This window comes from Cavia porcellus, unplaced genomic scaffold (assembly GCF_034190915.1).
Source record: "Cavia porcellus strain 051 isolate PalLab524CR breed Dunkin Hartley unplaced genomic scaffold, mCavPor4.1 scaffold_20, whole genome shotgun sequence".
Taxonomy (NCBI): Eukaryota; Metazoa; Chordata; class Mammalia; order Rodentia; family Caviidae; genus Cavia; species Cavia porcellus.
In genome coordinates this window covers 59,670,044-59,697,058 of record NW_026947503.1, presented here as the reverse complement: position 1 = coordinate 59,697,058, position 27,015 = coordinate 59,670,044, and the positions used below count along the sequence as shown (strand labels likewise).

Below are 27,015 nucleotides of genomic sequence, written 5' to 3'. Positions count from 1 at the left end.
TAATTGATCTAGCAAGTCAGTGGAACTATGTTGAATATACCAGGTACATACTCAAATTAAGAATTGTTCGTCAAAAAAAGGGGGGGGGGTGGGGATTTAGCTCAGTGGCATAAGTGCCTGCCTAGCAAATGCAAGGTTGTGAGTTCAATCCCCAGTACCGCAAAAAAAAAAAAAAAAAAAAAAGAATTGTTCATCAGAGCTGGCAACATACTCAGCCATGAATACTTGTCTAGCATACGCAAGACTCTAGGTTTGAGCCCTATCAATGTGTACACAAAAAGTAGAAGGATTGGTCAGAGTTTATAGAATTGGGAAGAATTAAGGTCAAAAGACCTATTATAAAACCTGGTGACTGGGCCAAGGAGCAAAGATGGCGGATAGATAACAACTGGCTACAGAGGCTCCCTGAGATAATCAACTTAGAATTCAACATAATACAGAGTGGGGAGCCCCAAACAGAGGGAGATGAATTGTCTCGTCCCAAGAAGAAATTAAGGTGAGAAGAACCAACCAAACATACAGTCCTGGTGCTACTATTGGAACAGCTAAAGGTTCAGTGTTCCCGCCGCAGCGGGCGACTTACCAACCATCCGAGGTCCTGCCACTTAGACTCACTGAAGGTGCAGTTACATTGAGATTGGGGGTCAGCGAGCCAAATGGAGAGCTGAGTTGGCAGACTGCTTATATCGACCTGTGGTGAGTGATGGGAGTGGAGCTATTCCATAAATAGGGGAGGCTCCAGCAGACAACATTCTGGGACCAGGCAGGACTGGCAAGAACAAGGGACAGCAGTGACTTCAGTCAGTTGTTCCCTTCCCAAACGGGATTGTGGAGTGAGCTAGGCCTGGGTCATGTGACCTGGCTGAGACCCTATAAGTTACCTAAATCAAGTTACTATGGCGGTGGCACACAGTAACCCAGTGAAGCCTCAGAAGTTTGACTGACCCAGAGGGGAGGTGGTGCAAAGTAATACAGTGCAGGCCACAGCAGCTTGACTGACCCGGCAGGGAGGGGCCAGCATATACTGTCCCTGTCTGCAACTCACTAACACAGTGCAACACTGCAATGGGAAGGGTTATGTAGCCAATGTGCTTCAGAAGAATTATAACCAAGAAAGAAAGAAACTGGGGCTTCCTGGAAGAAGCAAAAAAGATGGGAAGAGGAAGCAACAACAAAAAGTCCCCAGGTCCCAACCCTGAGATCATTGACCTAGGAGAGGTAAATACAAAGGAAAATGAGAACAGCAAACACGCAATATCGGACACAGCACCAGTGGACATAAAGAGATATCTTCAGGACCTCATAGACGAGTTCAAAAGGGAATATTTAGCCTAGTAAAGCAAGATATAAGAATTGAAAGGGTTTTGGCCCAGACAGGACTCTGTAGCCAGGAAAGCCTCAACCAGAACCAGGAAGCTCCCTATCTCCCCCGCCCTTAGGAATTTACCTGTGACACCATCTTCCCGCCCCTGGGAATTTACCTATGGTGCCAAACTAGGACCAATGGGCTACCTGTACATCACTAATGCCCCCTTTAGGTTCCACCCCAAACCAGGCTACTTATGTGCCTTGCTCCACGTGTTCCACGGAGAGATCGCAGGACTCCAGCAGTAGAGGGTGCTGGTCATCTCTTTCCGTGTTCTCAGAATAAAGGCTGCTTTTTGTTTTATACTTCTTATCTTTTGGAAATACTTTTCATCTTTTGGAAATAATACTATCAAGAAGATTAATAAAAGAGATGCTAAGTACCCCTCAAGCAGACAGAAGAAGGGAGGAACTCAAAGGAGAGAACCATTTGATGAAGAACATAAAAAAAAAAAAATAGAATACAAGAAGCAGATTTAAAGAGATTACCACGAAATTAAAAACTAGGAAACATGGCAAATCAGCTTGAAAGAAACTAAGGATAGATTATCCAAACTGGAGGACAGTTTTGCAGTGTGGGATTAGGAAAGGGAAAACTTTTTTAAAATGACAAGGAAACAAGCAGTAACAATAGAAAGGCTAGAAGACAAGAGGATCTATAACTTGAGAATAAAGAATGTGAATGAAGAAGCAGGGGTACAAACAAAGGAACTACAAAAGCTATTCACAGAAATAATTAAGGAAAACTTCCCAAACATAGGGAAAGGAAATGATATTCTGATATATGAGGCATACAGAACTCCAGCCACCTACAACCAAAACAGAGCTACACCCAGGCATATAATAATCAAGATCCCAGAAATTCAGTATAAGAACAGAATATTAAAAGCTGTTAGAGACAAGAAACAGATAACCTATAAACGAAGGCCATCAGAATAACGGCAGACTTCTCGACACAAACCATCAAGTCAAGAAGAGCCTAGAGCGAAATATTCCAAGCCCTGCAAGAAAATAACCTCCATCCCAGATTGACATATCCTGCTAAACTGTCTCTAGAAATTAATGGAGAAACAAGATGCTTCCAAGACAAAGAGGAACTTGGGAAATTCACAACCACCAACCCAAGTCTACAGAGAATACTACAGGGCATTCTAGAGGGAGAGAAAAGTACTAGGATTCCAGGAACAGTGGCAGAGAGGCCTCAATGAATGGAGCAGAAAACAGAATGAAGAAGATAAGCAGACAACTGATGGCAAAAAAAGAGCATAATAGAAATGAGGCAGAGAAGGTTGGTTATAATCTAATATAGATGACTTTGATACACTAAATTTAAAAAAACCACACATGGAGTAGATCAAGAGGTAGGGTCCACTAAGATGCTATTTATAGGAAATATAATTAACATGAAAAATAGTACATGGGCTGAAAATCAAATATGAGAAAGCAATGCTCTATGTGACAGAGAACCAGAGAGTAATAGGGGCAACTACACCAGTATTTGTGGATAGGTTGGAAAGACAGGCTTTAATAGGTAAAGGAATACAATTAGAGATCAAGTCCAGGAAACAGAAGATTCGGAACCACTTAGATAAATAGCAGGTTGCACCCCCCCCTCCCCATTTAAAACCAAAGGTCTTGGTCAGACCCCAAAATGCACAGTGTACCCTGGGGAAGTGAAAGGGGAGGGAAAGTCTTAAAAAAGATGGCAGAAGATATTGTTAATAGTGTATCAGGATTTAAAACCCACATTACTCCCACCACTCTGCAGATTTTATTCTATTTTTTTCCCAATAGATTTTATTCTGTCCCAGTTTGTCTACTTGCATTAGATTTGAGCGCACAGACAGCTATCCCCAAAACATCAGGATATAGCACAGTAATCATCTTTAATTTCTTATTATCTTAATCTGGAGCCCTGTATGACTTATACTGTTTTATCATGCCTGATCTTAGTTAAATCTGGTTTGTTTGATTGCAGTTTGGTCTGCAATCGACAGATTTTATTCAAAAGTGATATGATTGTTCGTATCAAGTCTGAGAGTACAGGCAACTACACTGAAAATGACAAGCTCTACGATACACACTCTGGTTTGTGCTAACTGCCTGATTTTGAAGTTCTATACTGTATACAAAGTTGTGTTTTTATTAATGCTATTATGTACTGATATATTTAATTATACTGTGTCTGATGATATAGCCAATTCTATTGAAGATAATAAGAGACAACACAGGAACCATGGTAGAACTCTTTGTACAATGGTCTTATATGTTTTTTTTTTTCGTTTCATGTGTTTATAGGAGTATGTTTTGTTTTGTCTTGCTTTGTTTTGTTTCTCCCTCTAATATAGAAAGTATGGAAATATATGTTAAGACTCATGCATGTGTAGAATCTATAAACAGTTTGTGAGAACTGATCTTATGACACATGATGAAATGAACAGATACTTTGAAGAAATAGAGACACTAAAATATCCAGTGCTGGTCCTGGAGTGTCATAATGTGAAACCCAGCAATAGTATTATTCTTTGTTCAGAGTGATATTAGACTGCTTGGGTTTGTTCAATCTCAACATAATTGAAGATATGGATAACTGCATGTATGTTTAAATGTATAGGATAGATAACCATATTTCCAAGTTTTTGTTGGATAGTTGAATAGACATGGTCGCAATCTCTGTTTGAATCCCCATTTTATATGCCCCACTTTAGTATCTTGAATAACTATTTGTAAGAAGACAAATAACTTGAATAACTATTTGTAAGAAGACAATCTGTAATCATCAACTAGTGATTTCTTACTGTTTACTTTTTTCTTTGAAATTATGTATTATTTCTACCCACTTTCTGTTTTGTTTAGTCTTTCTTTTTTTTTTTTTTTTTTTTGTCTTTTTCCTTTTTATCGGTACTGGGGATTGAACTCATGACTTAGTCTTTCTTTAAATTAAATTAAAAAAAAAAAAGACTATATTACCCAGTGCTGATCCCGGAGTGTCACGATGTGAAATCCAGCAGTATTCTTTGTTTAGAGTGATTTTAACCTGCTTTAGTTTGTTTAATCTAAACATAAATGAAGATATGGGTAATTGCGCGTATGTTTAAATGTATAGGATTGACAACCATGTTACTAAGTTTTTGTTGGACAGTTGAACAGAACTGTTTGCAGTCTCGCTGTTTGAATTCCCACTTTATATGTTCCACTTTTGTATCTTGAAAAACTATTTGTAAAACGACAATAATGTAAACATCAACTAGTGATTTCTTACTGTTTTTTTCTCTGACGTATGTATTATTTCTACCTATTTTCTGTTTTGTTTAGTCTTTATTTATATAATAATTAATAAAAGTAAAAAAAAGGGATGCCTAAAACGAGAAAGCAAAGAAAAAAAATCCTGGTGACTGTAGTTAATAACAGTGTATCAAATCCTTAAGAGTTTGTTTTCTTGCCGCAAAAAAGTAAGGCACTAAGTATGTTCTGGTGTGATTTAGCAATTGCATAATGTATCCTTGTTTTAAAAATGTGTTGTGTATGACAAATAGTGTTTCTTTAAAAAATAATATATTGTGAGTTTTTTAACCAAAATACTTTCTTCGAATAATTTTAAACACTAAAATTTTATGCATTGTATACATCTGTTATATCTTTCATTTGCACAGAATAGTTTGGTTGTTCAGTGTGTTCATCCCTTAAGCTTCTGTAGATATTGCTAACTATGAGTTATTTTTGGAAAATATTATTAATTCATACCAGCCAGACTCTTTTATATGAAGACAGATACGGTCTTTTATTTCTAAATATACAAAATAAATTTACTAAAATCCTAGATAGCTGTAATGATAGTAGACAGAAATGTACATTCTTCAAGTGTAAAAAGTTAAGATCAGTGTCAGTATCGTGTTTATTAGTCCTCCTCCAAAGAATTAATTTGAAATTTAACTTTTTAAGGCAGAGATGTTGCTTCAAAAGTCAAAATTAAATTATTTCTCTGAGTCTATAGAATTTTAGAATTTTTACAGTACAGTGGTTTGTTGAAAGGACTTAGAGATCTTAATGACCTAGAATAGCAAAAGCAGTCTTGGGTAACAAGAGCAAAGCAAGAGCCATCAGTCTTGGATTTGAAGTTCTATTACACAGCTATAAAAAAAGAGTATGGTACTGGCACAGAAACAGACAACATGGATCAGTGGAACAGAATAAAGGAAGCAGAAGCAACCTGAGCACATTCAGCTATTTGATCTTTGACCAAGGCCCAAAAAACATGCACTGGAGGTGAGACAGCCTCTTTAGTAAAAGGCACTGGGAAACTGGCCGTCCACAGGCAGAAGGCCGGACTACTAAAATAACAATTAGAGATCTAAATGCTAAAACAAATGCTTAATCTGCTGGAAGATAAATAGGTACAGCTCTTGAAGGCATAGTTGTAAGCTAAGACTTTCTGACAGAATCTTGATAATGCAGAAAATATGGAATCAACAAAGGGAATCATCAAATTTAAAAGGTTTTGTATGGCAAGAAAATCAGGAGTGAAGATACAAACCACAGAATGGGGAAAACATTTGACACCTCTTAAAGGATAATAGACTATATAAAGAACTCAGAAGATGAAAAATAAAAAGATACCTCAGAATAAAAGACTCAAGAAAATGGGCAAGTGTACCATCACTATGTAAATCAGTGTGGAGATTCCTCAGAATTAGGATTGGTAGTCCCATTCAACCCAGTTATTCCCCTTCTGGATATTTTCCAAGAATTCAAAATGTTGTACCACAGTTTTGTGTTTACACCCATGTTTATATTAGCACAATTTTTAATAGCTAAATCTTGGAAACAACCCAAATGCCTATCAACCATGGAATGAATATAAAAAGGATGTATTTTTATAAAAGGAGTGCAACTCAAATATAAGGAAGGATGCACTGGAGACTTTTATAGGGAAATGATGCAACTTGAGACCGTACTCATAAGTGAAATAAATCAGACTTGCGTGTATAAACATCATATTGTCTCCTTAGTGTAAAAAACTGAAAGAGTAAATAAGATCTGGACCAAAAAGTCTGAAACATATTGTTAAAGTGAAAGAGGAAGAAACTACTCAAAAAGAAAGAATAACTGGGATAAGGGAAAAGAGAAAAATAGAAAGAGAAAGGATTATTTATATATATATATAACTTATATATATATACATACACATTTATATACATATATGTGTATGATAATTATCCTACTAATTTCTATTAGTTCATCAAAAAGAACAGTTTGTGCTGTCATTGTTTAATCATTTTTCATGCCCGTGTCTTGTAATCTGAGCAACTTCTTTGAAGATAACAATACACAGTGTGTTAACCATTGTTAAACTCGTAAACAAAACTTGAACATGTGTGTTCATAGCAGCACTATTCAGTTATTGTCATGACTAAAGTGTTTTCTTTTGAGCTGGATTTTTTTTTCTAGTCTACCTCTTTTTTTTTTTTTTTTTTAAATGGATAACAGTTTTTAAGTTGTTTCCAAAAGGGGGGGGGCAAGTAAATCAAATGGACACTCAGAGAAGTACAAATGGCCAATAAATACATGAAGAAATATTCAAACGGGGCGTGTTAACATTTGCCTGTAGTCTGAGCACCGGGAGGCTGAGTTAGGAGAATTGCCTCAAGTTTGAAGCCAGCCCAGGCGAAGCAGGAAGTTCAAGGCTGGACTGCAATGAATAGTGAGACTCTGTCTCCGGAAAATAACAAACAAAAAAATTTCTGCAACACTGGCTACTAGAGAAACGTAAATAAGAACACTTGAAAATCTGTCTCATCCCAGAAACAGTGATTTGTCAAGAAACAAATGCAGAAGCCCAGCCTGGTGGCGCATACCTGTAATACCAGCCCTCCGAGGCTGAGGCAGGAGGATTCCTGTGAGTTCGAGTTCACTCAACAAAGTGAGTTCAAGGGCCAGCTTGAAATGTACAATGAAACCTTGTCTCAAAAAAAAAAAAAAAAAAAAAAAGAAAAAGAAATGCTGGTAAGCCTTGGGAAAAGACATCCTTTCTACATTGTTGGTAGGATTATGTTGCTAGGCAGCCACTATGGAGTATAGAGATTCCTGAAAAAATTAAAGATAGAAATTCCGTTTGATTTAGCTATTCCCCTTCTAGGTATCATTCCTTAAGAATTAGAGATGCCATACCACAGCAATATATGCACACCCATGTTTATAACAGCACAACCCATAATAGCTAAATCTTCTAAGCAGCCTGTCTATCAGCAGGTAGAAGGAAAAAGACAAGGTGGTATTTACCTCAGTGAAGTACTACTCTTCCATAAAGAATGGGCATGAGTCATTTGTAAGACAATGGATGTACCTCAAGACCACAATGTTAAGTGAAATAAATCAGCCACATAAACTTACATATTGCATGGTTTCTCTTATAAGAGAAGCCCACATTATAAATGTAAGACAGATAATAGGAAGTAGGGAGATAAAAGATCTTTCTCAAATGGAAAGAGATAGAGGAAGGGAAGGGGAAGAGAAAGAAATGGTCTGTTAGGTACATGGGCCGGCTCTTCACAAGTGGTATAGTCATTGTGTACTGTTGATCTACACAAGAGACAAACTCCAGCTGCCCTAAGTTCCAGCTTATAAAGACATGCTGAAGACTAGGAAGCTCTAGCTCTTTTGCTTGCAATAGTACTTTGTCTTTTATATTTTATCTGTATAACTTAACCTTAGTCTTTTTTTTCTTGTGCTAGGTGGTGTTACTATATTTGTGGCCTTATATGATTATGAAGCTAGAACTACAGAAGACCTTTCATTTAAGAAGGGCGAGAGATTTCAAATCATTAACAATACGTAAGTGTGGTATTTTATGAGAGGAAGACAGAAACTTTTTCTTTACTTTGAAACCACTGAGCTAACTGCTGTCGTGAAGAGGAGAGTGGTGGGGCTTGAGTCTCTATCCCCGGGTTGGGTGGTGTCTTTCACTTCCTGAGATACCTAGTGCAAGACCACTGCTGCAGGCAGAACTTCCCACTTGTACAAATTGTGCTGCCATGGTTTGACCGTGAAGAGTGGAGACTGAAGAATGAAGAGTTCTTAGAGAGGGTACATGCAAAATCCAATGAAGAGAATTCGGTATTCTTGTGTGAGTGCCAAGTGATTTAAAGATTCTTTTACCAGCTGGGCATACTGGTGCACATCTGTAGTGTCAGCATTCACGGAGGCCGAGGCAGGATTGTAAGTTTAGCCCAAGCTGGCAACTTGGAAACCATAACTCAAAATTAGAAGAAAAAGGACCTGGGAGTATAGCTAAGTGCCAGATACCCTGGCTTCAATCCCCAAGACCATAAATAAACATTTCCTTTCATCTAAAAAGAGAGAGAGAAAGTTGGTTAAGAATCCATTGCATTCCCATACTGACCACATTTAGTTGCCTTATGTGACCCTTATTGGCCCACCATAGAAAATACGTCGTGGAAGAAACATCCCATAATTTCATTAGCAAGCCTCACAGCCACTTACAACTTTCAGGCGCCTTGCTTCCAGGCCTGTTTGCCTCTGTCTTGTTCCTTCTGTTACTATTAGCACCCCTAGATGTAGAATAGGGTTGAGTCTCTCTGCTCTGGAGCCTTTCAGTAACTACTAGTTGCCATAAGGTAAAAGAAGGACAACAGTAATAATCATAAAGATTGAGAATTTGCCGCGTGCTTCTTACTGTGCCACCCAGCCATACACTCTTGCAGTTTTCTCAGTCCACTGGAGTTTTTCGCCCTCTCTGCACCTTCATATCCATTATTTTCTTTTTTTCTGTTGTCCTATCTCCCTTTCTTTTTTTTTTTTTTTTTTTTTGTGCTAGGGATCAAACCCAGGGCCTCATGAATGCTAGGCAAGTGCTCAACCCCCGAGCACTTCCCAGCCGTCTTTTCCTTATTTTGTCTTGCATCCCTGCTGTCCTCAGAATGCTGTGCAGTGCACTTCCTTGGTGATTATTTCCTTATATCCCTCCCTTGCCTGGCTTAGTCCCGTGCCCTGCTACAGTGTTTCTCTAGGTTTTCACAGGTCAGTCATAACTGTCACCGAAATTTAATTTGTAATTTATTGCTTGGCTTGATTGATTGATTGATTGATTGATTGAAGAAATAAAGGTTGTAATTTGTCATTTGGCTTGTCATTTTGTTTGTTTATTGTGGTACTTTGGATTGAACCCATGACTGTCACACTGAGCTACATCCTAAGACCTTTTTTATTTTTTTGCGTTGAGACAGGGTCCTGCTAAATTTCTGGGGCTCAGTTTGAACTTTGAATCTTCCTGCCTCGGCCTCCCAGAGAGCTAGGATTACATGAGTGTACCACTATGCTTTGCTTTGTTATTTTTTGGTCCAGTGCTTCTCAGTCTGGGACAGAACCATCCAGGAGATGTTTGTCAGAGTTGTATACAGAGGTACTTTTGGTTGTCAGTCAGGATGCTGCTATTGTATCTAGTGGGTAGAAACTGGGTTAAGCATCTTATTAACCATGCTGCAGAGGTTACTAAGTCCAGACTGGATGCCTGCAGCTTGCAAAACCTGGCTGTACACTATGAATTCCTTGATTTAAGGATGTCTTTCTACCTCTTTTCTGCATACTGTATTGTAAATTCTGTCACTTAACTAGGTAATTTTATTTATTTATTTATTTAGTCTTTTTGAAACAGGGTCTCATTATACAGTTCAGGCTGACCTTGAGCTCACTTCATATCCCAGGCTGGTCTTGACCTCACAAAGATCCTCCTGCCTCCACCTCCAGAATGCTGGGATTACAGGTGTGCGCCACCACACCCGGCTTTGTCTCTTCCTAGGCTTTCAGTTTGGATGAGTTAGTGGATGCTTAGTGTAAGACCAAATACAGTGTCTTCTATTTGTATCTCTGAAAGTACTATTAGGACGTACTAGGAATGCACAGCCCAGTATCTCAGTTTATGAATTTCCCATTTCACTTTTTAGAGAGCAGATTATGAAATTTCAATTGAGATAATATATGTATACGTCTGTCTGTGTTAGACACTAAAAGTATTTGTTATTTTTACTTTACCTTTGGGAAAGTCAGGATATACATATTACAAACCACATGTTTTTCTTGTATTTTGAGTTGTAATTGAATTTTGGTCTTACTAAGATGTTTTTGATTATCATTTTTATAAATACGCCATTTCTAAAAATTCAAATTTTGTTATTGCTTGCCTATAGGAGTGTTACTATGTTTTTTTTTCCCTAAACACAACTAAAAAAATTACAGCTTCATGTACTGTTAAAAAGAGGCATTTAGCAACAAAAAAAGAATGAACTACTGATATACGCTACAATTTAGATGAACCTTGAAAAAATAATGCTAAGTGAAAGAAACCAGTCACAGAAGGCCAGGTAAATGGTTCCCTTCATGTGAAATGCACTGTGGACAGCACAGTGGAGTTGCTGATGGGGGAGACAGGCTAGGGTGACTGCTGCGGAGCAGAGAGGTCCTGTAGGGGTGAGAACAGCCTGAAAGCTGCTGTGCGGCTGTGAGTGTCCTGAGAGCTGCTCTTTGTACACCTTGAGTGGAATTTTACGCTATGTAAATTCTATCAGGCTGTTAAAAACTCAGTCAAAACTGAATAATTTGAAAGATTTATCTCTCAGATTATTCACTATAGTTGATTGTCCTAGGTTGAAAGAATTATGTAAAAATTATGTTACAACTAAAATTCAAGTGTGTGGCATTTGAGGGTTGGTGTTGTTTGTTTGAAGTGTGCAATTGTGTTTTTGCTTCATGTAAAATTTTGTTTTGAAATGTTACTGTTGAGTTTAATTCTAATCAAATGTATATATAAATAAAAATGGAAGTAGTATCTCTCATTTGCTTCAAACAAGCAGACCGTATGACATGCTGCGGTGTCTTAGTGACTGTTGCTCTGTGTTGCAGGGAAGGAGACTGGTGGGAAGCGCGGTCGATCGCCACAGGAAAGAACGGTTACATCCCCAGCAATTACGTGGCGCCTGCAGATTCCATTCAGGCAGAAGAGTATGCTGACAGTCCATGTTTTATTAATTTTTTGACTTTAGAAATGTCTTAATGCACATTCTGCTTAGCCACAAATTTATATGCACACAATTACCAGTCTTAATACAGTTAATGTATCATTAATAGACTTTACTTGAGAATTAATAATTAATGTAATAGTATCTGCTTAAAGCAGTATCCTGAGTCTGCATTAATCACGCTGTTATGCCTAGTCTTTCTCCTCCATCTTTCCACGCATTCTTACAAACTTCATTAACCCTTTTCATATTTTGTAAATGCTCACTTCAGAAAGTTACCTCACTTAGATCTCAGGTTGGCCCTTGTGACCTGTTTCTGGAGGGATGTGCCCTTGTCTTCTGGGAACACACGCTGAGTTCTTCAAGGACGTGACCCAGTGTCGGCAGCTTTCAGTTGCAGAAGAAACGTGCGTGTTTGCACACAACACACAAACAGGAAGTGGAGAAAGAAAATGCCAAAACAGAATGCTGCCAGCTAAGAAGCCTGGTTGCAGAGGTTATGGGGTTCTAGGGGCTGTTTTTGCAGCTTTTAAAGAATTAAAAGATCACTGCTAGTGACATTCATTTTACATCCAATTAATTTAGCTACTCTAACAGTGCAGTATTTGTTCTCCTTTATTAAGAATATGTAATTTGTCTGAATAACTTCTACCAGGACATTCGTTGTTGTTTGTTTTGTTCTTTTATGGTCTTCCCTAGTATTCTATGAACTCTTTCCCAGAAGAGATTCATTTTTATTCACTAGGCTTTATTAAGTCAAAGCCCTGCAAATTAGAGTTTCTAATAATATGGGTTTGATACACTTGTATCTTACTGAACATGAGGATAACACGGGATCACACTGTTACCAAAGAACAGCCTCTTTTCTTGTTACTGTAGTTTTACTATTTCCTTCTGTCCTTGACAGAAAGCATCCATTATTTGCTATCTTTCCTTCTCCATTGACTGTGCCTGTGACTCAGAGTAGCACAAGAGACCTGCTGAACAGTCAGGACATGGAAATGCTGTCAGAGCACATTCTAAACATGAAATTTGTAATGCTCCTTTTTAACAAACAAGAATCTATATCTTACTAAATTTTAAGTCATACTCTGTAGCTATTCTTTTTTGCACTACCAGGGATTGAACTCAGGACCTCATGCTTGCCAGGCAGGCACTTATGCCACTGAGCTCAATCCCCAGCCCTTCTGTAGCTAATCTTTATTATCCACCCTACCCCACTCCATTTTTATTGATACTTCTGTGTAAGTCTTCTGATTCATGGCTTCTTAGTTCAAAACATCATCGATTTTTTTCCAGATGGTATTTTGGCAAAATGGGGAGAAAAGATGCTGAACGATTACTTCTGAATCCTGGGAATCAACAAGGCATATTCTTAGTAAGAGAAAGTGAAACTACTAAAGGTATGATGTTAATATGTGGACACAAGTATAAAATTTCCTGGGGCAGTATTTTGAGAAAGGTAGAGTAAAAGTGTCCCTTTCCCCCAGGTGCTTACTCCCTCTCTATCCGTGATTGGGATGAAGTAAGGGGCGACAATGTGAAACACTACAAAATTAGGAAACTTGACAATGGTGGATACTACATCACAACCAGAGCACAATTCGATACACTGCAGAAACTGGTAAAACACTACACAGGTGGGTAAATATTTCCAGAAAATTCTCTCTCTGTTTTGTGAGGACAAAATTTGTAACTTTAGCATGTGCCAAATATTGTCTCAGTTTTGTTTTTTGGTGTAGGATCTCACTGTGCAGTTTAGGCTGACCTCAAACTCTTTGTTTTAGCCTCCCAAATTCTGGGATTATAGGTGTGTCACACCACACCTGGTGTCTAGTTTTATAATCAGGATCAGACTTACTAGTATCTGAATTGAGTTATGGGGCAGTGTGCTAAATTCAGCCATTAGAATCCTTAAGAGTTTACTCGCATAGTATTTACATTGAAGTTCCATTTCATGCCATATAAATACAGAATGTGAAAGTGAATTAAAAAACATAAGAGCAAATTTTTATTTATGAACACTTAGTAAATTCTAAGCACTTACTAATAAAAAGCTTTGTGAGATGACCTCTTAACTAATCTTCCTCAAAAAATAGGTACTGGATCTCATAGGAGTCCCTAAAATATAAACCCAATGGGAAAATCTAACAAAAATCAAAAAGCCAAGTGTAATCCCAGCATTGAGGATTACTTCTGTAATCCCAGCACTGGGGAGGCTAAGGCAGGAAGATCAATCAAAGCTCAAGGTCAGCCTGGACTAAATGAGACCCTGTCTCCAAAACAAAAAAGCAGAACAGAATAATAAACCAGATGGAATTTGGTCTGACAGTACATTTTGTTATCCTTGAAAATTAACCTATAGCAACTATGGACATTCTTATCTCTAAAGGACTTTTGAAAAGTATTCAGTATTGGAGTCTTATATCTCAAAATTTCTCTTTACCAATTTAATGTATAAATACATTTGTAAAAAATCTTTAAATAATCAGTATTAGAGGAGGACAGATTTTCATGGTGCTTTCTTCTTCATTGACAGTTAGCTGTAACAGTGTACCAAGTCAGCCAGCAATCTTGACACTGAGGCCACATGTTCCAAGCGGGCATCTTTGTCGTTGCCCTTTGTTAGGTTGTGAGTTTGTGTGGTGGCTTGATGGGAATGGGAGGGCACTTGCCCCCAAGAATGCACAAGTCAGGCCATTATGAATCTGGGGCTCCCTCCCTTTGTGTCTCTCTTATTTAAAATTCAGTCCCCTAAATGAAAGTCTGCCTTAATTTTCAGTGTCTTGCAAATTAGTGGTTAATATTAGGAATAACAATTAGAGCATTTCCTTAAAATTAAATAATCCCAGTATACAAAAGAGAATTTTGTACACCAGCTGACCAGAACCCAAATCCTATTACTTAACTTGTTTGAGATATTTGTAAAATGCTGAATTAATGCCAGAACATAAGCATTCAATACATAACATAAAAATGTCTTAAACAAAATGTTGTGCTTTTTGTGTGTGTGTGTCTGTGGTACTAGAGATTGAACCCAGGGCCTTCATGCTGAGATGCTTCCCCAGCCCTCTTTATTTATTTATTTATTTTGGTACCGAGGATTGAACTTATGACCTTGCTCTTGCCAGGCAGGCACTTAGGCCACTGACCTAAATCCCTGGCCCCTCTCTTTTTTTATTTTTGAGACTGTGTCTCAGTACATTGCCCATACTGGGCTTGAATTTATGATCTTCCTGCCTTAGACTCCCAGAGCACTAGAATTATATGTTTGTGCCATCACACCTGGCTCTTATTGTGTGTACTGTTTTGTTTTTTCTTTGAGACAGGGTCTCAGTATGTACTTCAAGCGACCTTGAACCCACTATGTAGTTAGTCCACGCTGGCCTCGAATTCAAGGCCATCCTCCTGTCTCAGCCTCCCCTGTGCTGGAATTATAGGTGTGCACCACCACACTTGGCTATATTTATATTTTTACAGTTAAATTGGTAGGACATTGTGTTTTTGGTTTTCTATAATTTAAGAAGCTTTTAAAAACAATGTGTTATATATGTACTTTAATTTTTGTAAGGAGTTTATTTTACAGTACAGTTTATTCATTTATTTAGAACATGCTGATGGTTTGTGCCACAAGTTAACAACTGTGTGTCCAACTGTGAAACCCCAGACTCAAGGTCTGGCAAAAGATGCTTGGGAAATCCCTCGGGAATCTCTGCGACTAGAGGTTAAATTAGGACAAGGATGCTTCGGTGAAGTATGGATGGGTAAGAAGCCTGACCTTTTTTTTTTTTTTTTTTTTTTTTTTTTTTTTTTGTCTTTTTCATTTTTCTCGGTACCAGGGATCAAACTCACGACCGCCTGCTTGCAAGGCAGGTGCTTATGCCGCTGAGCTAAATCCCCAGCCCCAGAAGCCTGACCTTTTTGCTCAGACTAAACTTCAATGAACAGCAGTTAATATTTTATTATAAATTGTGGCACTTTAATCTTAGGACAAAAAACCCATCCTCTTTCTCCAAGAAGCCTGACCTTTTTGGAGAAAGAGGATGGGTTTTTTGTCCTAAGATTAAAGTGCCACAATTTATAATAAAATATTAACTGCTGTTCATTGAAGTTTAGTCTGAAAAATTTCACAATACAGATAGAAATTGTTTGTCTCTGTAGGAACCTGGAATGGAACCACAAAAGTAGCAATCAAAACACTAAAGCCAGGGACAATGATGCCAGAAGCTTTTCTTCAAGAAGCACAGATAATGAAAAAGCTGAGACATGATAAACTTGTTCCACTCTACGCTGTTGTTTCTGAAGAGCCCATTTACATCGTCACTGAGTTCATGTCCAAAGGTATATGTGTGTTAGCGTCTCTTGAGGTACTCAAGTTGGTTAGCTGTTTTAAGAAGCAAGATCTTCCTTTCAGTTTTTATGAATGTGGATTTTTACTGCATGGCGCTAATAAAGATTTAGTCAGCATTTGAAAGGAGGAAATTGACACTGATGGGTAGTGATGGGCTCCTGCTGCAGCTGCTGAGTTTGTGAAGCTTCCGAGGTAAAGTAGGTAGGCTCAGTTGATTTGGGAAGTAGATTTGACCAAAGGAAATAGAATAGCCAGGGATATTGAAAAATAAAATAGCAAATGTACAAATTGAATCGAAATGATAAAACCAGAAAGACATGTATGTCCTCAGGACTAAAGTAAAGAAGTAAAGGGAATTAGTCTTAATCGCATTTTGCTATAAATCTAGTCACTGTGCTCAGGACTCTTCAAAACTTGTTTTCCACTGCCATTCTCCCAAACCCAGATTGCTGAGTGGGATCTTCAGTAAAGAGTAGAAGGCCAGGATAAAGGAAGGGAAGACCAATTCTGTGCCCCCATCCTAGGCTAATGGTGCTTCAGAAGAGGAGCTGATGAGTCAGAATATGTACCCAGTGTAACCCATTCTGAATTGAATGTTTTTTAATTTACCATTTTAATTGGTTTGAATCAGACTGAAGTCACAGGTCACACACATCACCGTCTCTGCTAGTCTACCTTGGCCAGTGGCGTAGTTTCGTCTAGTGGTGGCTAGTAGTAACCAGCAACATATTTGCTGTAGGAAAAATTTTTCCCTCCAAAAGAACTAGAACTAAGTGATGCAGCCTGTTGGTTGAGAACTAAAAGAACTCTAAGCATCAGAGTGTGTGGCAGTCATTGGAGGGAGTTTCTGCTGCAGTCATGCCAAGAGTGTCGTTTTAGAGAGTGCATTGAATGATCAGGGACAGGGAGGAGTTTAAGTCAAGATACTGATAGCCGGAGAAATATAGTGGAGGCAGGCAGGAAGACTGCAAGGTTGAGGCCTGCTAGGGCAATTTATTAAAAGCTTGTCTGACAATAAAGAACATTATGCTGGGTGTCATATAATCCCACCCGTCAGGAAGGTGAGACAGGAGGATTGCCATAGATTCAAAGCCAGCCAGGGCTACATAGTAAGTTCAAGGTCTCAAAAATAAATAAAAATAAAAAGCATTAGAAGCCATAGCTGAGTACTTTTTAGGTTCAATCCCTAGTACCACATCAAAAAAGAAAGGATTGTTTAATTGGGAGGCATGGTCAGATTCTTTGTTATCAATCATTGGATTAGAATTATTTTCAGTTGGAGAGTTAGAATACAAAATAGAAACTTTTCTACTTTAAAACTCAGGAATTCCCCCATTTTGGTATTCAGTTACTTACTAATTCGTTACAGAATAGCCATGCAAAGTCATTGCTTCATGTAATCCAGCATCAATCCAGCTGCGCTCACCAGATAGATTTTCTTGTTGCTTCTGGTTTCTGTGACTGATTAATTGGTGTTATGTGTATATATTTGTATGCACATATGAATATTTTTGTGAGTCTGGAGGTCAGACCCAAGGCCTCATTCATACTTAACATGTGCTCTACCTCAGAGCTGCACCCCAGCCCACCCATGATCATTGTTTTCCTCACCTGGAATTCGGTTTCCCTGTCTCTTGACCAGACCACCAGCTACATTGGCCTGGTGCAGTATCTAGTCTCTGGTCTTGTGTTACATTGTGTTGTCACTTTTCTTTAGCTTCATCTAATCTGGAACTGTTCTTTAGCCTTTTTTTTTGCTGGGGTGCAGGAAGGGGAGTCTCATACAGGGTTGTTTTTTAAAAAAGCAGTCCAATTTGTTTTATAAAATGTCCCTTAATTTGGATTGATTTGTTTTCTCTTGATACATTCAAGTCCATGGTATGTTTTTAAACAGTTACAGAGAAAAAAACAACCAGACTTGTCCTTCTGAGGCTCTCGCTTTACTGTGTTCACAGTTCATGGTACCTTCTAAAATTGAGAGCCATTGGTCAGGCCAGCACTGCCACTGCAGCTCACTTAGGTGTTTATAGTTAATCGTAGCCACCCCACGGTATTCTGAGTAAGTTCTTGATTCAAGTAGACTTAAAAACATGTAAGTACTTTGTGTATCAAAATTAGAATCGTGATCAAAGCAAGGAAAGAATGACTCCAATCTGGATAACTCCATTTCTCTTAGGAAAGGGAAAGACTACATTTTTCTTCTTTGAATGTTGTCTAGAGAACTTTCTAGATTTTCAGTTTAAGGAACTCTTGTAGAATATTTAACATAATTTTTCAGAAATTTCAGAACTGCAAAAAATTTAAAAATGAAAAACTGAGAAATTTTGTATCATGGTAGGGTGATTTGTTTTGACACTGGAGTATTTGTTTCAGTCTTAATGCAAGATTGCTTACTTTATGAATGTCTTGTGACCTTACAGGAAGCTTACTAGATTTCCTCAAAGAAGGAGATGGAAAGTATTTGAAGCTTCCACAGCTGGTCGACATGGCTGCTCAGGTACTTGCATATACATGTATCAGTCAGTTTGAATTTAAGTACACATTTAAAATGCAGAATACTATTAGTAGAATATTTTACATAGCAAAATAATGAAATTTTAGAACAGGAAAGAATTTTGGAAATAATCCAGTGTGAACTCCTAATATTACAGATAATATACTGTCTGAAGATCAGATATACCTAGAATTCACATAGCACCAGTAGCAGAGCCAATGCTGGAACTGTAGGACTCAGTCCAATCCCTCCAAGCTGTAGTACACCATCTTCCATTTGTGGTCAGTACTCTTAGCACCAGCTCATCTTAGATTGTTCCTGATTTGGACCTTGACAGGCTTGTGTCCAGAGGTTCGAAATAACTATGTGACTTACCTCTTACTCTAACTGAAGCAAGAAGACAATAAGACATTAGGTTACATTGCTAGCAGTAGCTAGATATGCGGGTTGGCTGAAAAGGTTGGCCCTCGGAGTGTGTGTCAAGAGTTTTTTGTGTATGATGCTGGAGGTATGTCAGATTTGTGGTCGAGTGTAGCCTGCTTCTTTGTTAGTGTTTCCTTCTAGACTATGCTTGTTGCTGTCTTCTTTTGAAAGGTATAATGGCTTCTCCCTGCTTCTTTCATAATACTTGTTTTCCTTCCCAAGATTGCCGATGGTATGGCATATATTGAAAGAATGAACTATATCCACCGAGATCTTCGGGCTGCTAATATTCTTGTAGGAGAAAACCTTGTGTGCAAAATAGCAGATTTTGGTTTAGCAAGATTAATTGAAGACAATGAATACACTGCAAGACAAGGTAAAATTACTTTTTATATAAATGCTTATAATCTAATGTTCTGTTTTTTTCTTATTTAACATTTCTGAAAATACAGGTTTTTATAAAATAAGAATGGTTCTAGGTCCCCTCACAAGAGTCATGGAAACACTGATTTTATTATATAAAACTTACAGAATATATACTATGACTGTGTGACTTTCTTAATTACTTCCTGTGAAGAAGAATTTGACTAGGGGAACTGGGGATTTAACTCAGTAATCACCTGCCTGGCAAGCCTGAGGTCGTGAGTTTGATCCCCAGCACAAAAAAAAAAAAAAAGAACTTGACTAGGTATTCTTTGAATGACAAATTATAACAAGTAATAACCTTTTTATACATGATTAGTTCGTGAACTGTTGCCTTAGAGGCTCTCAATAAGGACAGTATCTTTCCTTACCCCTAACAGACATCTGGCAGTATCTAGAGACATTTTTGATTATCACAAAGCCCGAGCTACTGCTGGCACCTCCTGAGTTGAGGCCAGGGATACTGCTAAATGTCCTACAACAGCCGGCTAGACCCTCACCACAAAGAATTATCAGTCCTAAGTGGTCAGTATTGGCAAGTTGAGAAACTCTGATGTAACCACACCTTCTTTTTAACCTCTGTACCTTCATGCAGTTACCTCTAATTGAAATATCTTCTATAATCCTTACTTATAAAATCTTAACCATTTGCTTAAAGCTTAGTGTAGCTGTTACTCTTTCAATGAAATGTTTTATGATTGTGCTAGTGAAGATTGATCCTCTGTTTGTTGGAGTACCTAATGGATTCCAGTTGGTAGCACATTACACTTGCATGCACATGTAGGCAGCTTCAAATATACGCGACACTTTCAGCCTTACTAGCATAAGCATATGAACTTTTGGAAGTCATGTTTTTATGTGCCTGTAATGATAGCATAATGCCTGTGCTTAGCACGCTTACACTTATTATTCAAATAAATTAACATGGGCTTTTAAAATTGCTAACAATAAAAATTTCCAAAGAGATACACCGTAATACAAAAAAAGGAATATGATTGAAAATCAGTTAATCATTAGACCTCAACAAAGTATGTCATCATCATTCACAGCTACAGCTACTGAGTGCCTGACTACTTAAAAGTGATGGATTTTATAATCTATATTTTATAAATAGTCTTTTTGGGTTAAAAGTGTCTATTCCTCCCTTCCTTCTTTCCTTCCATCCTTTCTTTCTTTCCTTAAAATTTTATTTTGTGGTACTGGCTTTATACATGCTACATAGGGCTCTAATGCTGAGCTACATCCCCAGCCTTTTTTTAAAAACAGATTTGAGATGGGGCCTCAGCCCAGGCTGGGCTTGAATTTGTGATCCTCCTACGTCAAACTTCTAAGAAATTGTGATTACAAACATGTGCTTCCATACCAAAACTCCTACTTATGTTTTCTTGAAAGATTTTTCTATTCCCCGTACCAACTTTCTTTTTCATTTTCGTTTTATTTTGTTTTTGAGACAGGGTCTTGCTGTGCAGTTCAGGTTGGACTTGAACTGATCGTGTAGCCCAGGTCTGTTTTGAACTCCCAGAGATCCTCCTGTGTCAGCCTCCCAAGGGCTGAGATTATAGGTGTGCACCATAACACCTGGCTCTAATGTGATTTATTTTAGTATAACTTTTAAAAATTAAAAATTTTTCTCATGTGCTATGTATATTTGAAGAATTGGACACCAATGACACATACAATAGGAATATTGACAGAAAGTTAGCCCTGCTCATAATTTACACAAATCAGTTTTTAAAAAACAGTAATTTAAAATTGCCAATATTGTCTTAGGTGCAAAATTTCCAATCAAATGGACAGCTCCTGAGGCAGCACTTTATGGTCGATTTACAATAAAGTCTGATGTATGGTCCTTTGGAATTCTACAGACAGAACTTGTAACAAAGGGGAGAGTGCCCTATCCAGGTAAGCCGCCTTCTCGTGAGCTCTCAGGTGTCCTGTCAATGACTGAGTGGTTGTATTGGGAGCAGCACTGTGTGGTGGGGCCTTTATTTCTTCTGTCTCCAGGTCCGCTGCTTACTCTTGAATAAGAGCCCAGTCCTCAAGGTGGGGCGAGCACAGGAGGCATGCACATATTGCTCTCTGCTTCCACCCCAGGACTTTCTCTAAACAGCCCTTTTATTTGTTCTCTACTCTCCAATAGAAGCATATCTATCTTCCCATCCCCAGGGGGTACAGTAATTGTCCCTTTCTACAAGTGTGGCTGGTGCATTTTCGTAAATACATATTTGCCCCGTTTTCTTCCATGGACTATTTGAGAACAATATGTTTCCTTCTTTAAAAAAATAGGTAGATAGCTTGCCTACTTACTTCTAGGGCAAGGTAGCTTACTTGAGATTGAGCCATAACTGAGCATTATTTTAGTCTGATACCTCGTTGAGGAGACTGAAAGCACATGAAACCCAGTCTTGTTGAAAAGCTGCTGTGCTAATCTTAGGTATGTGCACATTTTCTAGCTTACCCCTCCTCCTGACACCTCGAGCTGTAAATCTAACACCAGCACAAGTCACTATGCACGTCCCTCCAGCCTGTTTACATAGTGATTCTCACTGCCCAAGCTGTCACTTAGTTGTGACTCCCCCTCCCCTTTCCAGCTAGACCCCACTCCTGTTTGAACTCACTGTCATCTCACCACACCGCCAGTGAGTCTTGGGTCTCTTGTTGCTTGAACTCTTCTCATCTGTGAACTTGCCATCACTTGTGCCTCAAAACCGTCCCCTTGCCAGTAACTACACGCGTCGTAGTTGCTGTTTCATACATCCACACTGTTACCACTACCTCCTGTCTTCAGCTCATTCTACCCAAACCCTAGCAGTTTCTTCACTCTCCCTAGATCTTAATCCTTTGACTCTACTACCTTTGCCTGCCCCCCACTCTCTTCATGGTGAAGAGAAACCTCATGGTGAAGTAGTACATAACACCTCTGTGTTTACATTTGTCCTCTGCTTTTCTCTCCTTTCACCACTATTGTTTGGCAAAATGATAGTGGTAGATAAATCTAGCTGTGCCTACATGATACCTACGCACATAGCTGGATATGATGTAGTTTCACTTCGAATTTACAACCAGAGAGAACTTTTGGATGGGGCCACGATGGAGTGACTAGTACTCCCAACTTGCTGCCTCACTACAAATAATTACGGAAGTTAGACAAAATATGTTGACACAAATGTTGCATAGCAGCCAAGACCCAGTCCTTAAACAGGCAAGCACATAAAATGAGTCCTGCATTATGTCATCTTTCTCCTAAAGGCATTTTTTGAAAGGGCACAGGGAAGAAACCCCAATAGGAAGTATCAGGCTTACTGAGCAAAAGAGACGGACCAGGTGCCCAGGGTATGGAGGACGGGGTGCCGAGAGGAAGAAGTCACGGTAAAAAGCTAAATTCCCCATAGGTCTGTGATCCACTCCTGAAGTTGCACATCCATACACAGGGACAGGCTTGAGAAGCTTCTAGGCTTCTGGAGAGCCCAGCAGGACTCGGGGGTTCTGCCGCTGTGGGGAGTCGCTGTCCAGCTCAGGTGGACAAATGTCGGTGCATGCGCTCGCTCTAGAAGGATGGGCAGAGCTGAACAGAACCCAAAGCCGGGCCTTCAAGGTCCAGGTAGTAAATTGGCAGTAAATTTATTGGTAAATAAAAACTAACATCCTTTAGAAAAAGATAGCAATTCGGATAATCCACAATGTATGATTCAAAATGTTCAGGAGAAAAGAAAGTTACTAAACATATGAGAAAAAGAAGAAATGACTGATGATTAGGTATTTGAGGTCAAGCTCTTTCCACCATCTTTTGTAGTGCTGTAATGGTGTGTGTTTACAACCTGGCTGATGCGTTCAAGAGCATCAACAGTGCTGAAGAGAGACAATGCCAGCACTTATTAGGCCATGCTTTCTAACCATGATGAGGAAGCATGCTTACACTGGTGCATTTGAAATCTTTGATGATCACAGGGCCAGAAAAATTTTGAACCTCACAGGCAGGTTAAACAAGCGTAGTGTGATCGGCCCAGGTTTGATGTGCAAGTTGAAGACCTGGAAGCATGGCAGGATAATCTGCTCCCATCCCGTCAGTTTGGTTTCATTGTATTGACCACCTCGGCTGACATCATGGACCACGAAGAAGCACCACGAAAACACACAGGAGAGAAAATCCTAGGATTCTTTTTCTAGGGATGTAAAACATACAGATAAAATGCCTCAGCAGTTGAGGGTGGGGGGAGAAGTGAAGATCCAGACCCTGATCTTGAAGTTAGCAAAAGCCTTCAAATTAGCAATATTTACAGTGGGAAAAAAGTCTGGAAAACACTGTTTCAACTGAAGGAAGCCGCACAGGCGGCACACATTGTAGGATTCTGTTTATATGATTTGGAAAAAAGGCAAATCCAGATTGTGTGCAGTAAGGATCTGATGGAAATGAGGTGACCAATGACAAATGCAGGTTTGGAGGGTGATGACAGTGTCTCACAGTTGGCCTGTGATGTTATGTAGCTGAATATATTAAAACCACCAAATTGTGTACTTTAAGGGAAGAATTATACCTTTACAATGTTGGGGTTTGTTATTTTAAAAACGGGAAAGAAAGACTGGCAACATGATAAAAAATATTGAAGAATTCCAACAGATCTTGAATTTATAAAAAAAATGGAAATGTTAGCGCTGTGAGCATGAAATATGAACAAACCAGATGGCCCTGGAAGACATGACTAGTGCACCCAAGGGCACTTTAATAGAAAATACCCAAATCATTATGTAGATAAAATGTGTGTAAACAGGGTGTGAGGCACACGCTTGTAATCCCACTCCTCAGGAGCCTGAGGGCCAGAGGATCAAGGTTTGAGGCGGCCTGGGCAACAGAGACTCTTATCTCAGAGTGATAAGGGGGTAGGGATGTAACTCAGTGGCGGAGCTGAGATCAATCCCCAGCACCAAGACAACAGCAGCCACAACAGAATGGAACAGAATGTCTGCGGTAACTGGGCCATGGTGAAAAGGTCTAGTTTGTACTTTGTAACTGCAGTCCCAGAAGGAGAGAAGAAAGGAAGTGAAACAGCTGTGTTTGAAAAACCAATAGGCAGCCTGCCTGGCAATCGTGAGGTCGTGAGTTAGATTCCCGGTACCAAAAAATAAAGAAAAACAGGCAAAAACCTCAATCTGATAGGGTGGGGGACATTGCACAGATTTAGTAAAGTTTGTGAACTTCAAGCAGAATAAATAGTCTATAAACTTCAAGTAAGCATTTCATGGTCGTCCATTGAGAATAACATTTAGCTAACATTTCCCCAGCATATGGGAGCCAGAAAAGCATGAAATTAAGTCTTTAAAGTAATGGGAAGAAAACTGCTTATTTAAAACAACAATAAGAATGTCTTGCTGAGTTTGTGATGCTTATAAAAGTAAATTCTGTGACAGTAACACAAGGACAGGGGAGGGTGGAGTAAGAGGTAAGCTGTTGTAAGTTTTTTCCATTGTTTGGAAAGCATAAAAGTAATCATTTGAAAAATGTAATAAGCCAAAGAAGAACACTGGACTGTATCTCAGTGCAACCCCTGACGTGGTAAGTAGAAAACTAGGAGAGCAACTGAGTGGTGGCTCAGGAGAGCGATGGCCTAGCATACGTGAGCCCTTAGATTTCACACCCACACCCACACCCACACCCACCCAGAGGAAAAGTAAATAATGAAAAATACTTGCCTACTCAGATGAAAAGCAAGAGAAAAAACTGTGGGACAAATGATAACCAAGTATAATAATAGGATGGTAGAGTTAAACCCACTTACATCCCAGATTGCATGTAATACGTTCAGTAAATATTCAAATTTAAAGACAAGACTGGATTTTAATTACACAGATTTTGTGACACTGTGACACAAAAAGGACAGGGTTTACAAAATGACTAAAATTTAAGGTTGAGAAAAGATACACTATGCAAGTCCTAACCAAAACAGCCTATTAAAAGTAGACTTTAAGGCAAGAAGTACTATTAGAAACAAAAAGGAACATTCCGTAATGATAAGATAACCAGTTTTATGATCAGTGTAAAGGTCCAGAATGAATATGCAACTAACTACATAGCTACAAATACAAAAGTTTGGGATAATCTAAATGCTCAGATGAGAATGACAATGTGAATGACCTATAAACTGGAAGTCAAGTATTTGCCTGAGAAGAGGGACTCCAGAAGCACTGCTGTCTGACAGTGGGGCTCATGTTGCCCACTGGCCCGCAGCAGGCGCTGTCCATTGCAAAGCCACGGCATCTCTTTGCTAGTCTCAGTTTAGGACAGTAACGTCCCTGGGCAAATGCGGTCAGGTATGAGCTATTTAAATTTATTGACAGGGTGCTAAATATTTCCCATTAATTTTAAGAATTGATAATCTTTGAATTAGAATTTTCCTGTCTCCTGAGCAGTGCAGGAGAGAGCCACCTTCCTGCTGTGCTCAGGGAGTAGTGTCTCATTCAGAAGCTCCTGACAAGAAATGGTTCCCTTCCTGAAGACTGAGAGTATCCCTGCCAGGGGGCCATTTTGGCCGTATATTAACTTTCCTAGTTGTTGGCATAAAATCATTCAGTAGTTGTGATGATCAGAAAATTCAAAAGACTCAAGTTTTGAATGAAAGTCTATTGATAACTAGGGCTGGGTGTATGTAGGCCCTGGGTTCAATTCCATGCACCAGAAAAACATGGTTTATTGGTGGTTTATTCAGATTTAACCTAGATTGAATAATTCTAACAATCTGTTAAAATAATAAAGAGGCATAAAATAAAAGAACAAAAACATAAGAGTGAAGAAGAAAAAATTCTCTAATTTTAGTAAGTTTAAATGAGTACCTGGCTCCTTTTCTGGTTACCACTAACAATTTGGTTTTTGTTGCTGTTGTTTTTTATACCAGGGATTAAACTCAGGACTTCGCACTGCCAGGCAGGCACTTTTGCCACTGAGCTAAATCCCCTGGTTGTATTTTTGTAAATACAAAGATGATGCTACCAACTTGGATGAAACTCTCAGAAAACTTCCTTTCCATTTAGCTCAGTGGCATAAACGCCTGCCTGGCAAGTGCAAGGTCATGAGTTCAATCCCCAGTACCAAAAAAACAGAAAAAGAGAAAACTTCCTTTTCAGTGTTAGGCCCCAAATTTCTGTTACCTTTAATATATTTTCTTTAAATGTTTTGATGAATCATTTTTTCCTGAGAAATATTAGAAGTAAGTACTTAGTGCCATTACATTACTTTAAGGGAATCATGGTGTATGAGACTTCTCATGTCTGATGGCAGGAGGTGGGAGGGCCATCCTGACTTGTGAACAGGCAGGAAAGGTGAGGTGGGAAGTGGGGAGAAAGAGCAGTGAGGAGAGGAATTTGGGGAAAGAGGTCTTTTTGCTGGCCTGGGACAACACAGGTGAGCTGACAGTGGTGGAAGTTACAAGCAGTGAAAGAAGGGAGCTGTGTAGATTGTGGCGTGAAGAAGCCAACTAGTGATAAGAGGTAAGGAATCTGTTCTAAGGAAGTGACTCAGTATAACATTACACAGTCAGTGTTTGTGGCAAAGCCAGGACTACAGTTCTTCCCCTGAATCCTGCTGGCAAGTTCCTGCAGAAACCGCCTTGCCCATGGTTCCTTGTTAGCCCAAGTGTGGTTGTTGCTGCGTGGTAACATCAGAGAGTACCAGTGCCTCAGAATGGCAGCTTGAATTCTTAATGACATGGGTTGGCTTCTGAAGATACTTGTGTTAAAAAGCTAAGGTAGAATGAAAATTTGACATGTTAAATAGAGTAAGATTTTCTAAGTTTCTCTTGTGTGCTCTGATAATTAAAATTTGTCTTTTTGTTCAGAGGGATTTTCACTAAGTAAACTACATGCCTCTAGTCACTTAGAGATTGGGGGCTTTGTTCTGTTCTTGTGAGTGTTGTTTGATGTTTGACTCTTGTGTGTCA

The 27,015-nt window shown here is 38.9% G+C and overlaps 1 protein-coding gene and 1 pseudogene across 4 annotated transcripts in view; both read left to right on the top strand.

Annotated features, from left to right (window-relative positions):
* Yes1 (YES proto-oncogene 1, Src family tyrosine kinase) overlaps positions 1 to 27,015 on the top strand; it is a 78,298-nt gene that overhangs the window by 48,712 nt on the left and 2,571 nt on the right. For all 4 annotated transcript variants that reach the window (XM_063231889.1, XM_063231890.1, XM_063231888.1 and 1 more), the window contains exons 3-11: positions 8,097 to 8,196; positions 11,281 to 11,379; positions 12,696 to 12,799; positions 12,887 to 13,036; positions 15,005 to 15,160; positions 15,558 to 15,737; positions 18,168 to 18,244; positions 18,887 to 19,040; positions 20,858 to 20,989. In XM_063231889.1, the coding sequence (XP_063087959.1) occupies positions 8,097 to 8,196; positions 11,281 to 11,379; positions 12,696 to 12,799; positions 12,887 to 13,036; positions 15,005 to 15,160; positions 15,558 to 15,737; positions 18,168 to 18,244; positions 18,887 to 19,040; positions 20,858 to 20,989 (1,152 nt within the window). The remainder of the gene's footprint in view (positions 1 to 8,096; positions 8,197 to 11,280; positions 11,380 to 12,695; positions 12,800 to 12,886; positions 13,037 to 15,004; positions 15,161 to 15,557; positions 15,738 to 18,167; positions 18,245 to 18,886; positions 19,041 to 20,857; positions 20,990 to 27,015) is intronic.
* Positions 20,998 to 27,010, top strand: LOC100721352 (small ribosomal subunit protein uS8-like; annotated as a pseudogene).